The following is an 18,205-nucleotide window of genomic DNA, read 5'->3' on the forward strand; positions in this document are numbered from 1 at the left end:
TTTTTGCTGTTGATTTATGGCTGCAGTTAAAGCTTCTTTATATTTCTATGTTGTTACGTATTAGTCGGAACAATGTGGGAAAACGATTCACATTTAACCAAAACTTTTGTGTATCTTTGTACCGCTTAACAGCTGAGTGATAATTATATTGAATGCCCCCTTTTCAAGATTTTCACTTTTTAGATAGCATAATGTACTTTATGTTTGTAGGTGATGCTTAAGTTTACTCGCAAGTGTCGTATCGTGCTGGCATGTGTTGCTTCTGATATCGATGTTAAATTGTGTTTACTGTGTAATTTTAAGCCGATTTCTTGAGTCGGTTTAACATATGATTTAGAAACTTTTAATTGCTGCATGTGTTGATTTGCTGAATAATACACGAGTTTTTTTATGGGTTCCAAACTGAAGGCCTACTTTTTTTGATAGAATTTTGTACAGCAGACCTCGTTCCGGCGTATGTTAAAGGTTCGCAGTTGTTAGTAGGTTTAACCTGTGCTGGAAGAGGATATGTCGGACCGGGAAAGTGGAGATGACCAACCGCAGGGGCAAAGTAAGCGCAAAATGACTCTTGTTTGCGATATTTATGCATTTAACAACTACGCAGCGTGTTGCAAATTTCTTAGTTCACTTTGGCGGACGTGGTAATGCAGTTATATTGTGGCAAAACGGTGAAATCAAGATGGCTGTCGTCTGTGTCACTATTGTATCAGAAAGTGACTCCAGAAACTCAGAATAACTTGTCTGCAGCAAGTTACAAAAATTTTTAGTTGAAGGTTTTCAATACACTTAAGCGACGATACATTTGGAAATGTTCATTACGGGAATCATTTCGGAGCAAAGTGTCAAAGTATTGTAGTATACAGAACATAACCTTTATCTTGATGTAACAGCTTCGTCGAGTAAATGCATAAGATCGCAAAATAGCTAGCACGTGTGATGGTGTTGGTGGCTCTTGTGCTCTATTTTATAAGCAGACTGAACAAATCACCGAGTTGTTTATATGGGTTGTACCACTGTGCATGCAAATGTAAATATTCAAGGAGTGTGTTTCTGTTGTGTTGTTTCCCTTACTGCACTGAAATAATTAAAATCTACCAATTTCTAAGTGACGTTCAACTGTGACATACGATAGTGGTTAGGAAGCCCCTACATGTGGGCATATGTTGTTATACTTACAGCATCGTCGTTAAGCACTTCGTAGTGACATAGTTTGCAACAAGAACGATAGAGAATGTGTAAATCTTGTACCAGGACGCAGAATTTGTACGTCATAGTCATAAATGGAGACGATACTAATGTAATTGGAGAAAACCACAAAGCTGTAAGAAACAAAGTATAACAAATAAACAGAGCATAATCCGCTGAGTGGTAGATTGTCAGGCTGTCAGATATGTCGTGAAGCGAATATGGGATGATAAAAAAATTAATTAGCGTCGTTGATTTCATAAAATTTTACTTTCCTGTTATTTTAAGACTTTAGTTGTTTTTTGCCACTTTTAACGTTGATCAGGGTGTTTACTGTTTATTTTGTACAGATAAGATTAAAAACACCTTTTAGTTCTGCTACGTACCAGTTTTACATTAATTACCAAGCCTATGTCATTAACCAGCCAAGAATGGAAAACTTATGTTCAACTACAATAAAAATACAGCACTATAGTAGTACTGTAATATTTGATGTGGGGTATCAGAATAGCTGCAAGTGTCTTAGTACTAAGTGGAAATAGTTACAATTTCAGGCAAGTAAGATTAGCATTTATTGTATAACAAAAATTGGACGAGATTAAATTCGCCAGAAGAGATTTTGCCTGAAATTATTTGAGTAGTGCTTTCTTGTAATACCATTTTGTTCTACATCCCATATTCTTTTGAAATGTGTACATGATGTAGGCCCTACTTGGGCTATAGTCGCCAAAACGAATATTTCGATTTATGATATCATCAGTGAAGCTCTATGGGTCATGTAGAAAATGTTGTCCTATAAAAGGAGGCAATGACTGAATTGTAGTTTTTTCCTAAATGAGATGTATCTGCAGATAGTTGTCATTGGGTTTTAGTGAAAACTTATCTGTTTAAATTCTTGTCTTGCCTCTCACTTTTATTTGTTTAAGGAAGTGACCCTCCAATGTAAATTTTTTAGTAATTAATTTAACAGTTTGTACTTCCTGGCTGAGTCATTCTGTCAGCTCATGTGAATGCGAGAGAGAGAGAGAGAGAGAGAGAGAGAGAGAGAGAGTGAGTGAGTGAGTGAGAGTGAGTGTTTCTTGCATTTTATTACACCAACTAAATCTTTATTAGTATTTTATGACTCTCTCATTGTTCCATGAAAATCTTCCTTTGTTGTAGGGTCTAGTTCTTTATTTTCAAAATAGGTTTATAGTATTTACAAACAAGGATTTAGCCTTATAATACACATATATTTCTTTGTGTGGAGTTGTCATAGTTGATGTGTGATGTAAGTACTTTATACAATACACAACAAAGTAATGATAGCAGTTTTTCTGTTTTGTAGTACAGTTATTCAGAATTTACCTCCCAGGTTTCATTATTTTTGATGAAAAGTGTATTAAATATAGAGTGAACATAGAAGTCAGGCCACATTGCAGATATAACTGTTTCCACAACCTGTTTTTTGTGTTTGTATTTATTGGCTCAGCCATCTCACAGCTTGTCACCTTCCAGCCTAACCTAGACATGAAGCTATGATACAGATCAGATTGTCACCACGTCCTAAATTATGAAGAGCAACACTGTCACACTCTAGATAGCTATAGAAAATGGTAAACAAGTACTAATGGAATGTCAGCTGTACCAAACCATAGAGAATGGAGTAAAGATTTCCCCTCCCCCTACTCCTCCCATTGACACTCTAACATGAAGAGCATACATCTTGCTAAGAGCTACGAGTGCCTCTCCGTTGTATTTTTCATTCCTGATGTCATATACATAATATGCATCAGAATGTATGTGGGAGATTTATCTAGGGTATAATACAGCTTAAAAAAAATTACCTAGCAAATCATTTTACATAACAGACAGTGGCATAAATACAGAGTAAACAGAGACGTCAAGCTTTGCTACAAATAAATTTCTTACCATGACTTTTCACATTCATTGACATCAACAACTCTCACCTGCTAATCTAACCTAGACCTTGGTCTAGATGGATCATTATGTCAATACAACCAAGATTGCAGGGGATGCAGAGGGGGAGCACCATAACATATTAGCTGTAAGTTATTTGTGAAAGCAGTGAACAGAATAAAAGACATCATATGGAAGCATTTTCTTTTGGAAGGGTTGGGTTTTCTGTGAGATTTGATCATCAGAACAGTTCCAGTTTGTGTATACTGGCTCATAAATTTGCAACCACTGAACATTCTGAGTCTCCTGCACACTCGACCCATTGCTTGCTTCATAGCTGATGATGTACTGTAAAAGCACAGTGTATGATACTATTGTTTTGTGTGCTATTAGGCTAAGTGCTAAGTGCTTAACTCTAATTGAGGAGTACTGAGGTTCAATACCCCATCCAGCAATCAAGGTGTAGGTTGTTCATGGTTTCCCAAAATTGTCACACAAGTTGCAGGATGGTTTCTTTGAAAAGAATAAAGATGATTTCTTTCCCATTCCAAGCTTGCTTTTCTTCTCTATTGACTTTGTCAGTGTTATGTTATATCCTGTTCTTCCATCACTTATGTAAAGTTGTTGCACTGAAAAAATGGATTAAAAGAGTGTTAACATATCCAAACAAAAGTTTGACAGATTTTTAAAGTTCAGTAACCTTGTCAGCAAAATGATGTTGAGGAGGATTGGGAAATGCTTTAGCTACGGGCTTGCAGAAAATACAGTTCTAATATTTGAGGTAATTCAGGAAATAGAAAACTGAACACAAGATTTGTGGGCAGTGGGGAATCCTAGCTCTCAACAATTAAAAGTTCATTGTTTTACTGTTGTCTCACTTTTTATTGAATTGCAGCAGAGAATAAAAATGCACTATTAGAAAACTCTGCAGTACATATTTATAACTATGTAGTTTTCCACTGACTGCTTTCAGTTCAGGAAAAGGATATTGAATATGAATGTTTCAGAATACTGGACATTATTTTTGAACAGTTGTCTGCTGTATGTTTTTACGTATTAGTCATTTTTCTTTGTGTGTTTGATATGTGGATCCAGCAGTTTATTTTGAACAGGAAGGTTTCCATAAACTATTAATCAAGATGAGTTTAAATATGTTGGGAAGTTTTGAAACAGCACTGTGAGAATTCCTGTTTATAAGATTTGAAAGTGAACAAAAAGTTGTAAGTAGGTAACTTTGCTGTTGGATTAAGGTAGCCCCAAAGCATTTATCATATATAATCAATAAAGTATGTTATTACTTCACACACTTACAGTGTGGTGCAGTTACACAAATTACAATCTATGACAATGGTAAAAATTATTACTCTCAGCTTCTGCAGATATGAATGTACTTCCATACCATTTTGAAATTCAGCCTGTCATCTTTAGTGATGATTGCTGTAATGTATATCATTACAACAACTCATTTGTGTATGAAATTGAATGTATTGCAGGGTCGACAGAAGCGTCCGATCCCACGCGTCGGCTTTGACCTGTGGCGTAAGGGTGTAGTCGTGTGTGACGTCATGACGGCGCGGAGTTTGGTTTGAGTGTGGCTGTCTCCAGTTCTGTTTTATCTTATTTTATTTACTTTTCTGATCTGTTTGTTCTATCCCATGAGATTTTTTTTTTTTTTTAAAGACAAAAAACACTAATCAGCCACTGAAGCATCTTTATCTTCTATGGGTTGCAGAGGTTACGACCCCTGGGGAGGTGGGTGGGTATTCATGCATGGCTGTCTTCACTTAAACGTTGTTGCTACGCAAGGCGTCTAAATTTGTTTACATTTAGTTTGCCCCCCACCCAAAACACCCCATTTCCCGTGCTTGTCCCGATAGTGTCATTAGGCTTCTTGTGGAAAGTGTGTGTGTTTGTTTTTGTTTCCGCCATATTTGTGACGCCATCGGTCAAAGCAGACGGGCGGGATCGGACGCTTCCGTATTTCCGTATTGCATTTTCTTAAGAGTTTTGTTTAGTTTGTGTCCTGTAAACGAAAGTCCGATACTCTCTTATGGCGTTGTTCAGGTCTCACCCCAGAACTTAATGTTAGTGTTTGTATTTTAAACTAACAAAAATCCTTTGCTGCTACATTGTGTGCAACATTATTAATGCAGTTTTATATCACTATTATGCATGTAACAATATGCCACAGTCTAAAGTCATGCTTCATAATTTACTGCAAGTATCCAATAAATCCCGTACCAAATTGTAATTAATAGATTAGTGTTTTGTGAAAGAAAGAGCTAAAGTGATTTATCAACTGACAATACAGTTCCTCTGTTAAACTGTGTATGTTGAAATGCTATTATTACTACTGACTGCAGCTTAGATGTATTCCTTTGTAAAGCTTACAAGTATTCCTTTGTAATTTTCATTGTTGATAGGTCATAGCATTAAATATTTAAGTCTGCTAGGGAGCTAAATGCTAATGATGGAAGCATGCAGATCATCATCTTCCCATCTTATGATAACCAAATGCGCTATAAATTGGAATCTAAATACCTTTTTTTGTCACTCTACAAATCATAATACAGTTTGTAGAAATGCCTATCGGCTATAACTATCATTCAGCTTTTGTCAGGCTGCTGATGAAATTTGGAAAAAAAATTACACTAAGTACATGAAGGTGATGAAAACATTATTCAGTGCCAGCTACAATTTTCTTTCTCTGCCACAATATATGTAGGGTCTTCTGAGTTTACACAGTCATGAATAAAGTTACTCCTGTCTGGGCTTCATGATCACCTGTCATCCTTAATGATAAGGATTCTTTTTGCAACAACAATGCTCATGTGCTGGTCATCTGAGAATACTATCAAATTTCGTGTGTTGACCAAATATGCTTCTTCAAAAGTCCGGAATTGAGTTGCAGCCTGCTGTCTCATGTTTCCTTTACCACCTCCAAGTGGTAATTTCATCTTGTGTTTCTTGGAATGATCACGCCTAGATGCACACTGAATGTGATGGTAGTGTTTCTGATCAACAGTGTACTCAAAGGATATTGTAGTTTTCCATCTGCATACGAACATTACATTTGATTGCATGAAATTGGGTGGCATTCACTACACCGGGAATAAATTTTCATTAGGTTTGAATGGATTTAACATCATTTTTCAACATGCTTGACAGGTAAGTGGAAGATGGCCTGTAAAGCTCATGATAGTTGGTTTTACTGTTTGTGGTTCTGGCTGGAAAGTTCTTCATTAATACTTATAAAGGATGAGCAGCTGCAATGATCTCAGTAAATGTAGAAGGGAATATGTACACCAAAAGAGGAACTTTCCTGTAACATCTGTCAATAACATCAGTGTGATGGCTGTGCATCCCGGAGATTTCTAGAGATGAACACCAAAGGACGACTCAAGTACATGATGGACTGAGTAACTGCATAGTCTCTTCAGTGTATACACCACACAGTTTACATTTAACAACCTATAGATTATGTCATTAGATATGGAGCACAAGATCAGATTAGGGAAGGAAATCAGCCATGCCCTTTCCAAGGAACCATCACATCATTTTCTGTAAGATATTTAGGGAAATCATGCAAAATGAAAATCACAGTGGCTGACTGGGGATTAGAGCCATTATCCTCTAAAATATGAATCGAGCGTATTAAACATTGCCATTTCACTTGATTGGAGCAAATCTAACATTTTTGTAATTCACAGGTGTGCAAAACTTGGGGACAAGTTAAAGTAACATATTAATTAGTAGGTGGAAATCAATGTTCCCAGAGGTCCCCCATTCATGCACAGAAAGTTGGACGTCAAATGGTGTGAGGTCAGTATGATTATAGTGCCAAATGTGGCTGGCCCTGCAACACAAGGCAGTTGAAGGAATAGGAAAAATGTGTGTTAGTCAGTGAGCAATTATGGTGCACTATGGTGGGTTCTTCACTACAACATGGCCCGAAGACAACATTTGGATGACGTTACTTCCGGAAGAATCATTGAGAAACATGCGGAAGGATGAAGTGTGACAAGTGTAGTGCGGAACTTTGGAATTACTCACAGCATTGTGCATGGGAAGCGTTCCGAACCACAGACACTGGTTCCCGGAGGAGAGAATCTGGTCAGTCACTGTTAACAGCAGCAGCACATGGCCATATATTGTGCAACAGTTCAGAAGGGCCCCCATCAAATAGTGGATGCAGTTGCAACATTTAACAAGACTGCAAGACATGTAATCTCACTCTCTGCAGTGACACATTTACTGCATGGGGATGGTCCGTTTGCCTGATGACAAGTATTTTGCAATGGCGCCAAGAGCATATGGAGTGGACCAACGAGGAGTGGGGTCACATGCTCTTCTCAGATGAGAGTAGTTTGTCTGAATAGTGATTCTGAATGCATCCTCCATATGGCAAGAGGTTGGAACATGTAATGCACCCATGAACATTGTCAGACACAATTGTTTTGGTGGTCTGCATTTTATGGTGTGTGGACATACAGACCTCTAAATCTTTGAACACTGCACACTCTTTGGTCAGCACTATTGTGACACTATAATACCACCTTGTGCATTTTTTTCAGGGGTTCATTTGGCCCCGACTTAATTTTTGTGGTTGACAGTGCCAAACTGTGTCATCAGCACATATGGAGGAATCCTTTGAATGAGATGATATTTAGCAACGTAAATACCATTGAGCACATGTGAGATGTGTTGACAAGATGTATTGCAGTGTGTCCTCATGCTCCAATGACCATCCAGTTGTCAATGATGCTGGTGGTGAATTAAAATGCCCTACCATGAGAACTCTTTAACAACCTCGTGACCAGCATGGTAGCATATTGCACAGCATGTATTGCTGTCTATGGTGATCACACACTGTATAACATTTTTAAAGTCCAGGGGACCATCATAAATCACAGTGACTACAATGTATTTGTTGTCTTTGAATAAAAGTGTCATATTTGTTTCTCATTGCATGTTTCTTTCAGTTACCTTCTGTACTATACTGTAGCAATTCCTTCTATGTATGGTCCAAGTTTCATCAAGCTGTTACTTGGTATTGACATGTCTTGCAAAAACTATTTTCATTCTTAAGTGTTGTACACCAGTGTACATTACAGCTTTAATTATATGTGCTGAAATTAGGGCTACAATTGTGCCTTGATTTCAGCTATTGAGACATTGATTTCGCAGTTCCTAAGCAAAATGGTCCACCAATACCATGTAACACAGCCTCATGGTATGGCAACATCTGTCATTGTATGACCCCTAATAGTGACAATAGAAAGAGGTACTGGGCCAGGTTTACTGAAACACTGGATTGCATAGTAGATAAATAACCTGTCACTTCAATCTTATGGCAGCATTTGACTACTGTTCTGAAGTCATCTTGCAACTCTGTTTCACACTGCTGTTGTACTGAGTATGTTCCTGGCCTCGGTAGACTTTTGTAGGAATATCTTCAACACTTGCAAGAAATTCCATCTAGTGAACAAATGTTAGTCACCCTAAAAGCTTACAAAAGGCATAGGAGAAATGGTAATGCACACTGAATGAAATGTTAAAAAGCCTTGATATGAAAAGAACAGTTTACAAGTAACTAAGAAATTGAGAGTGAGAGTGGGGGGGGGGGGGGGGGAGCAGCTGGAAGAGAACATAAAGATATAAAGGCAAATAGAAGAAGAAACTGGAGTTCACATAGGAGGAATTACAGGACATTGTGTGACAGTGTAAGAATCATTAAGCAGCTAGCTTGGTTTGTATACAAATAGAGCAAAATTTTGTAGTGAAACCAAAGTGGTTGTTGATCGAAAACCTGGAAAGAATCGTCAAAATTTTGGTGTGTCATATGGTCTCGTTCATGAATTTTTAATCGGATGGCACCTTTTAACGAAAGGAATTGCCTCCCCCATGGAAGTGTGTTATCTCCAGTTTAGTTCAGCATATATGCAAATAACCAGCTCAACCAAACAAAAGCAGGAGCTAATGATCTTGCTTTGCCCGTAAAGGCAGTTTGAGATAACAGAACAAAATATCGTCTAGCTTTGAAAATCTTCTTTATACTTCTATAGTAAGAACAACCGACATCTAAATTCACAAAAGAAATTCAAAGTACACTGACTGAACACTTAGTTAGAACACTGAAATTTTGGTGTTACCACTGAAACATTGGCCTTTTATCAGTGGCGTTGCCTCACTGTCAAGTAAAAGGTGTAATTGCGAAATCTTCATCAGGGCCAGTGGCATACATACGTGTGTCTTGCAGCTATGTTGTCAGTGCTCGCCGTGAGGTATGATGGGAAGGAAAGGTGTTACGTTGGCATCTGTTTCTATGTAGCTCGTGAGAGAACAGTGATCAGATGACGTGTATTGCAGAAATATTGTCACAATTTTATGTCAGTATATAACACCATCTGAAATTATAACATGTTCATAAGAAAGAGGTAAATATTTTGACATCCCAGGTTATTAATTTCATCTAAGCTATACTATTATGTCTCGGCATAACCACATCATCATAATCCTGGTGTATTCAGAAGAAAAATATTTTTGCGGCAACAAACATTATTAATTTAATTTTTGCAAATAAAACTGCTGTATTACGACCTAGCCTAGGCCTCAGGACAATATACAGATAAGTGTAACAACACAACCAGGTATTTTAGCTTTCATGTTTGTTGGCTTCACCACCTCACAACCAGTCACATTTCAATGTAATCACATCCTCATAATTTGAGACATATTCAGAAGAAAAAGTCATATTTGTGGCAACAGTGAAGAAGTGAATAGTTTGTATTCCTGTGCTAGAAATTCCTTGCCCATTTCCTCACCTATCATTGGTTACATAAAAGTTTGATCCCATGGGCTATGGTGAAAATGACTCAGTGAAAAGCTTTCAGCAGTAGAGAAACACCAATGTGACTGTCTCAGGCTCTGATCTAGACTCAGCTCATCAGACTGAAATATGCCACAACGGGGGGGGGGGGGGGGGGGGGGAGGAGGAGGACAAAGGTTCTCTTCAGTGAGAACATGCTGTGATGACATTTAAATTTAGAGTACAAACTGCAGTGGTAGATATTCAGATCTGGGAAAAGATTATGTGACTTTTATAGTATGCATATGTTTCAGTATTGTTGTTAAATCTATTGTTTTTATATGCCAAGGAAGACTATTTGGCCTGTCTCCTTAAACAGTTGCTGTTTTAAGATCATTTTTTATTGCTTTTGACATGGGCAAATAAAACACGTAGTAAGTATTGAAATGATATTGTTGTTGTTGTGGTCTTCAGTCCTGAGACTGGTTAGTACTAAGTAAATTACATGTATTTGAAATAGCAATGGTTGTCACATTTCTATACAGGCAGACCCAACATTGTGTGCATTTTGTATGACCATTGTGCATCTAGATTCCACCGGGCAGAGATATTCATTCAAGTTATTAGTGTGTGTATCTTGATTAGGCTTCTACCGAACAAAAGTGTCCACTTTAGTGCCACAATCTGGGGGAAAAAGAAACTGCACAAATATCCAGTCAGATCTTGACAAGATTTCAAAGTGGTACAAATATTGGACGCTTGGTTTAAATGTAAAATTGTATGTTTTACAAAACACACAATATATAATCATATGATTACCAGTGAGTCACTTTTGGAATCAGTCAACTTGTACAAATACCTAGGTATAACAGTTTGTGGGGCTATCAAGTGGAATTATCTCATAGACTCAACAATAGGTAAAGCAGGTGGCAGACATAGGTTCATTGATAGTATAGTAGGAGAAGTTATATCTACAGAGGAGATTGTTTAAAAAGAACTTGTCTGACCTTACGCTGAAATATTGCTTAAGTGTGCTGGGCCCATACTAAATAGGACTGATTGGGGATACTGAGTATATGCAAAGGAGGGCAGGACAAATAGTCACTGGTTTATTTGAACTGTGGGAGATCATCCAGAACTGGCCAATTCTTAGACACCATGGAAAGTTCAGAAACCAATTTTAAGTGAGGCCTCTACGTATTTACCACAATTCCTATGTATCACACCTGTAGGGACTGTGAAAATAAGATTATATTAATTGCAACATACAGAGAGATATTTAAGCAGTCATTCTTTCTGTGCTCCATTCCTGAATGGAACAGGAAGAAACTTTTAATATTTGGGACAATATCAGCACGTATTTTACAACTGTTTGCCAACTATCGATGTAGATACAGATACTTATTACTCTTAGAAATCTTTTCAAGCTTAAATATAAGATCTTGCCCGTCTCCCCTCTCCACTTATCTAGTCTCCATTTCAGAATCATCTCTCAGTTGCCTGTCTTCTGATCCTGTGAACTCTTCATTCTGTTACATAGTTTAGTGATATGAAATTAATCATAGGCCTATTTCCTTTACCTTTTGATTGAGAAGTAATCAATATTGCAGATTTTATGTACGTGTATTCATCCCTTCTTCTCCCTCTACGATTTTTACCCTCCACGCTGCCCTCCAATACTAAATTGGTGATCCCTTGATGCCTCAGAACATGTCCTACTACCAACCGATCCCTTCTTAGAGTCAAGTTGCGCCACAAACTCGTCTTCTCCCCAATTCTATTCAATACCTCCTCATTAGTTACGTGATCTACCCATCTAATCTTCAGCATTCTTCTGTAGCACCACATTTCAAAAGCTTCTATTCTTTTCTTGTCCAAACTATTTATCGTTCATGTTTCACTTCCATACATGGCTACACTCCATAGAAATACTTTCAGAAACGACTTCCGGACACTCGATGTTAACAAATTTCTCTTCTTCAGAAACGCTTTCCTTGCCATTGCCAGTCTACATTTTATATCCTCTCTACTTCGACCATCATCATATCATGTGGAGATGGAATTTAGTTGTGTGGCGCATAGGCCGTGCGGAGTGGCCACGCAGTTTGAGGCACCATGTCATGAATTGTGCGGCCCTTCCAGCTGGAGGTTCGAGTCCTCCTGAAGGCATGGATGTGTGTGTTGTTCTTAGCATAAGTTTAAGTAGTGTGTAAGTCTAGGGACTGATGACCTCAAGCAGTTTGGTCCCTTAGGAATTCACACACATTCGAACATTTTTGTGTGGCACATAAATTAGTATTAATTAATAACTTTATATATCATTTGGCAAGGCATTGTAATGCATGCCGTTATTCATGCTGTTACCTGAAATCTACAAGATTACATTGTATCAGTCTTTTAAACTATCAGCTTTGTAGATGTTTTTATCTGTCATGATTTAACAAAATTTTTGTGTATTGGTGCAGACTGGCAATTAAGTTTTATCACATGTCCCATCTGTCTGCTTAAACCGAGCGAGGTCGCTCAGTGGTTAGCACACTGGACTCGTATTCGGCAGGACGACAGATCAAACCTGCGTCCGGCCCTCCTGATTTAGCTTTTCTGTGGTTTCCCTAAATCACTTCAGGCAAATACCGGACTGGTTCCTTTGAAAGGGCACAGCCAATTTCCTTCCCCGTCCTTCTGTAATCTGATGAGAGCAATGACCTCGTTGTTTGGTCCCTTCCCCCAAAACCAACCAATCTCTGCTTAAATGCATCATTGTTGGTATATTGTTATGTATTAGTAACTTCTTTGAAGGGATATCTGTAAATATATGAGAGAACAAAGAAAATATGGTTAAGCTTCAGTTGCCTTGTTCCTGGGAAATACAGAACCACCATTTTCATATGAAAAACATTTCGCTTTCTTTTACCTTCTTTAATACACAACTGGAACCTATCCAGGAAGTGTAACACATTAACAGACAGATTAGCATTCACGTCTAAACTATCAGATGGCTGCCCATTATCTGCTTTCAGCTGTTAATTACTTCATTGTTTTTTCCTTTACATTTCATGTTTAACTATATTCTACAGGGAAGAAACCAATGGAATGAAATTAGGTTAATGTAATTGTATTTAATTGGTGCTATTTTGTCATATCACCCTATTGGAAATGCCATTGATGTAAAATTGGTTATATTTAGCATAATGGGCAGGAGTTCAAGCTTTCTGGAGGTTGAGTAGTCCAAAGTTATGTTCACACAATGATTTCTTTTTTTCTTTTTTTTAAGTATCACTGCATTAAACAATTAAAAATAGTAATGCATGAATCAGCTACACATATAGTTAATTCAGCACTTGCTCCATAATATAGTACTGATTTTCTGAACATCTGTAAGTACAATTTTGCTGGTTTTTCTGTCTCAGTAGGTTGGTAGTAGTTTGATAAAATCACAGTGAAATAAATTTAGATTGATCTGTGCCAACCAAAAATTATTTTACAAAGCTGTAGCCCAGTGTTTACGTGCTCTTCCTGACACCGCTTACAACACATGGGGTAGGAGGTATTGAAGAAATCTTACTGTGTAATCTGAAGGATTGATACATGAGCTGTTAGAATATATATCTGTGTGTGTGTGTGTGTGTGTGTGTGTGTGTGTGTGTGTGTGTGTGTGTGTGTGTGTGTGTGCGCGCCTTTATCAGTTTGTACAGACTTTGTATTGCTGGCAGAGGTGTAGACAGTTCATCTTTGTGAGTATCTGATGTCTTTGGTAGCACATTGTGATTTGTCAGGAACACTTGTTCTTGCTTCAGATTTTTAAAATTAAACTACAAATAAATAGCCTTCTGTAAAGATAGAGGTGACATGAAATGTTTTCATTCCAAGGAGATCATTAGTGTTTCATGGGTTCATTTTAGCAATCGTGGAGCTCTAAAGCTGTGCTGTATAATTTTAGCTAGCCCTGTGTGTGCTTTAGCAGTCATCAGTAGGCAGTAAAACGGAAGGTAATTTTTTCTGTGGTGTTATGGTGAAGCAACAACTCGTGTCATGAAACATCATTATTGAAATGCTTGAGGGGAGGGAATCTGCACCCCCCCCCCCTTACACACACACACACACACACACACACACACACACACACACACACACACACCGAAAATGTACCTGTAAAGTAATGCACACAGGTGCATGTGGGCATGAATTTTGGGTATTACTGTCAGCGCAATGAAAGGCATTGGCTCTACCAAACAAAGCATCTGGTTAAGAGCCACCATCACCTCCAAGGAAATAAAGAAGTGTAGGCAAAGCAAATTCTGCTTTAAGAAAACTTGACTCCCAAACATCAGATGATAACTTCAGCATTACATGGAGATAACTAGAGACGCTTCGTATCATCATTCTGACATAATCACCAAGGTGTGAGGATAAACATTTACTTGACAGTCAAAATGTCTGTCATGGTTCAGTGAAATATCTGTGGATCCAGGGCACATGTGGAAGAATTGAACCTTTTTACACAGTGAATAACTTGTGCTTTGTGTCCTTAGAAGACACATTTTAAAAATACGAACACGCTTGTAGTTAAGTGCTACATTTGGTGTGAAACGGATGATCTTCGGTGGTGATAGGGCCAGAGCTGGGGTTGCTGTGTTTGCTAATGGAAAAAGAACACTCCTCACATTTTCCACTTATGGTTGAATTAAAAGTGAGTGCTGTCAGACAGTGTTAATGAAAATAATGGTTTACTATTAATAAATTTTGTTGCATGACCTGATAAGACACCTGGAGACACACTGACAACTGCCCCATACATTCCTTCTCATTCTGGATATCAGTGCCCACAGTGTGCTATGAGACTTTACCAGCATCTGTCACTAGAATTTAATTCTCGAAGAGGAAATTTGTCTCTTGAAAAGAAGACGGGGGATGTACGTCAGCACTGGAATACTGCGTTTTAGCTATTTACCCCTCCTTTTGCTCATCTGCTTGTGTGGATGCTTGCTTGCTTCCTTATGTGGACTGTAGTTAGTAATTACTTGTACTCGAGTGACCAGTTCAGATATGGTTTGACCTCCCTGAAAGAGCAATGGTCAAAAGGCCACTTTAAATACCTGCTTATGAGGTTGAATTGGATGTAGTTCTGGCAGCTTTGTTCGAATACCATGACTGTGTGGCTGACATGTTGGATCACAATCATCAGGCTGGTTTACTAAGCTGATGAAACGTATGTTCCAAAATCACTTGATGTTAAGTTTAGAAGACAGACTGTCCCATTGTATGTTGAGAAATGCCACCCTGCTGTTAAGGTCAGGCAGACAACTCCGAAAGTTCAGTTACAGACCTTCAGCAGAAAACATTGCAGCTTTCATGTAGCAAGAGGTAAAGCTCAGTAAGTAATTAAAGAAACAGGAAGACATAACAGAAATTCATGAATTTAATGTATATTTGCCTTGAAAAACCAATCAGGATCAATGGGAATCTACCAGAAGGACCTGTGGTAAAGACATATAAATGCTAGTTATTGTAGTATTGAAAGGATGTGAACACTTTGTACTTCGCTTGTTGAAGTGACATTGGTAATGGCAGATTATTTTTTGTTAATTAACAACTATTGATATGCAGGACCTCACTTCCTGGCACCAGAAAAGAGAACATGGGGAAAGGAGCCATTGGAATTGAGTTCCATCAACTGGAATCGTACAACTATTTCTTTTTGTGGTGATAATCTGTGTAATGGCAAACAATAAATCAGGGCTAGACATTTAACATTTTTTTTCCAATACAAATTGGTTTGTGGGAAATTAGTGCAACTCTTTGGAAGCTGATCTAATCCCTCTGATAAAATCAGGACAGACTCCTACATGTACCAGTACCTATCACACTGTTGCTTTGAATAGTTGCACAGGGAAGACCATGTAATGAAATGCGATCCATTGTGTATTGTGGGTCCTTGAAACTGAGAGACTCGTCAGCTGCTCCATTTATGGATTCAGAACTTACACTTTAAAAACTGACAGATGTTTTCATTGGCAGTTGCCAACATGTCTAAAATAGCTTATCTCTGAGTAATTCTACTTCAATTGAGGTACAAACAACTATCCAGTAGGATGCTGTCATTCAGTGTTCGCTCTTGCAAGAAAAAGCATGAAATCTACAATAAAAATTTATTGATTTTTATTTGTACTTATACACGTCATCCAGTACACTAGAACATCAGCTGTTGATTACTGTTTGGAGCCTCTAGCAGTGAGCAAAATGCAGTTGTTGTATTAGTGGTTTGTTCATGTATGTCACTAAGGTTTACAGAACAAGCTTAAATTCTCTATCTCGGTGCAGAGGCAAGTGAACTGTTTCTTCCCATCATAAGGCAGTTAGCTAGCTATTCGTGGTGTAATATTTGTACAAAGTTCAGTCAGCATCAGCAACGCCACTGCACAGAACAGTTACTCATTCACTTGTTTGACATGAGTTCATAACTCGGAGAACAACAAGCAGTCCACTTGGCAACCAAGAAAAGCAGTAACTTAGCTTTTAGATATAAGTGACTTAAATGATTTATCATATTCAAGGAAGTTCCTACCTTCATTGTTAAGACGCTCAGTTCAATTTTGAAATTGTCAAGAGTACAAGAAATGTTGCACTCTTTATGTATATTTTAAAAAGATATTTGAATCTGCTGAGCATCACAACATTACTGTTCTTTATGTGGATGGGAGGATGGGCGTAAATAGTGGGTTGCTGTTGGATGTTCAGTTTTTCTTTTTTTTTCTTCTGTTTGTGTCTTTGGGATCATCTCTGGGCCGTATAAATTATTTTTGAAGCAGAGTTGTATATCATCCTGAGGGCACTGTGAAGGGGTAACATTAGTGAAGTAGTAAATAACTTGTCTTCAAATAACATAATGGGAATGCAGCTGGATAATAAATGACTAAACAGCAGGTGAGGTGACATTAACTCTGTTTCTGTGGTTTTTCACAAGGGAGAGACAAGACTGTAGGTCCACCCCCAACACTGCCGTTCCCTGCCTCCGCCCCCCCCCAACACGGTCATCGCCTACCTCCTCCACCCCCCCAACACTGTCGTCCCCTGCCTCTTCCGACCCCCCCCCCAACACTGTCGCCCCCTGCCTCTTCCGACCCCCCCAACACTGTCGTCCCCTGCCTCTTCCGACCCCCCCCCCCCAACACTGTCGTCCCCTGCCTCTTCCGACCCCCCCCCCCCCAACACTGTCGCCCCCTGCCTCTTCCGACCCCCCCAACACTGTCGCCCCCTGCCTCTTCCGACCCCCCCAACAATGTCGCCCCCTGCCTCTTCCGACCCCCCCAACACTGTCGCCCCTGCATCCTCCACACACCCCCAACACTGCCGTCCCCTGCCTCCCACCCCCCTCCCCGTCTGCCGCTTCTAGCCCCCACTCGCTCCCGTCTGCCGCTTCTCGCCCCCACTCGCTCCCGTCTGCCGCTTCTCGCCCCCACTCGCTCCCGTCTGCCGCTTCTCGCCCCCACTCGCTCCCGTCTGCCGCTTCTCGCCCCCACTCGCTCCCGTCTGCCGCTTCTCGCCCCCACTCGCTCCCGTCTGCCGCTTCTCGCCCCCACTCGCTCCCGTCTGCCGCTTCTCGCCCCCACTCGCTCCCGTCTGCCGCTTCTCGCCCCCACTCGCTCCCGTCTGCCGCTTCTCGCCCCCACTCGCTCCCGTCTGCCGCTTCTCGCCCCCACTCGCTCCCGTCTGCCGCTTCTCGCCCCCACTCGCTCCCGTCTGCCGCTTCTCGCCCCCACTCGCTCCCGTCTGCCGCTTCTCGCCCCCACTCGCTCCCGTCTGCCGCTTCTCGCCCCCACTCGCTCCCGTCTGCCGCTTCTCGCCCCCCACTCGCTCCCGTCTGCCGCTTCTCGCCCCCCACTCGCTCCCGTCTGCCGCTTCTCGCCCCCCACTCGCTCCCGTCTGCCGCTTCTCGCCCCCCACTCGCTCCCGTCTGCCGCTTCTCGCCCCCCACTCGCTCCCGTCTGCCGCTTCTCGCCCCCGTCTGCCGCTTCTCGCCCCCCACTCGCTCCCGTCTGCCGCTTCTCGCCCCCCACTCGCTCCCGTCTGCCGCTTCTCGCCCCCCACTCGCTCCCGTCTGCCGCTTCTCGCCCCCCACTCGCTCCCGTCTGCCGCTTCTCGCCCCCCACTCGCTCCCGTCTGCCGCTTCTCGCCCCCCACTCGCTCCCGTCTGCCGCTTCTCGCCCCCCACTCGCTCCCGTCTGCCGCTCCTCGCCCCCACTCTCTCCCGTCCGCCGCTCCTCGCCCCCACTCGCTCCCGTCCGCCGCTCTTCTCCCCCCCTCCACCACTCG

At 40.5% G+C, this 18,205-nt stretch overlaps 1 protein-coding gene across 2 annotated transcripts in view; it reads left to right on the plus strand.

The window, feature by feature from the left end:
- The first annotated feature begins 281 nt into the window (after positions 1–281).
- The window catches only part of LOC126248951 (transcriptional activator protein Pur-beta), a 371,465-nt gene continuing 353,541 nt past the window's right edge, over positions 282–18,205 (plus strand). Inside the window, exon 1 of one of the 2 annotated variants that reach the window (XM_049950484.1) lies at positions 282–550. Coding sequence is in view for 1 of the 2 variants with exons in the window: in XM_049950483.1 (XP_049806440.1) it covers positions 508–550 (43 nt within the window). In the remaining variant the exon portion in view is untranslated. The remainder of the gene's footprint in view (positions 551–18,205) is intronic. The other variant, XM_049950483.1, reaches the window with a different exon arrangement.

Source organism: Schistocerca nitens, chromosome 3 (assembly GCF_023898315.1).
Source record: "Schistocerca nitens isolate TAMUIC-IGC-003100 chromosome 3, iqSchNite1.1, whole genome shotgun sequence".
Lineage (NCBI taxonomy): Eukaryota > Metazoa > Arthropoda > Insecta > Orthoptera > Acrididae > Schistocerca > Schistocerca nitens.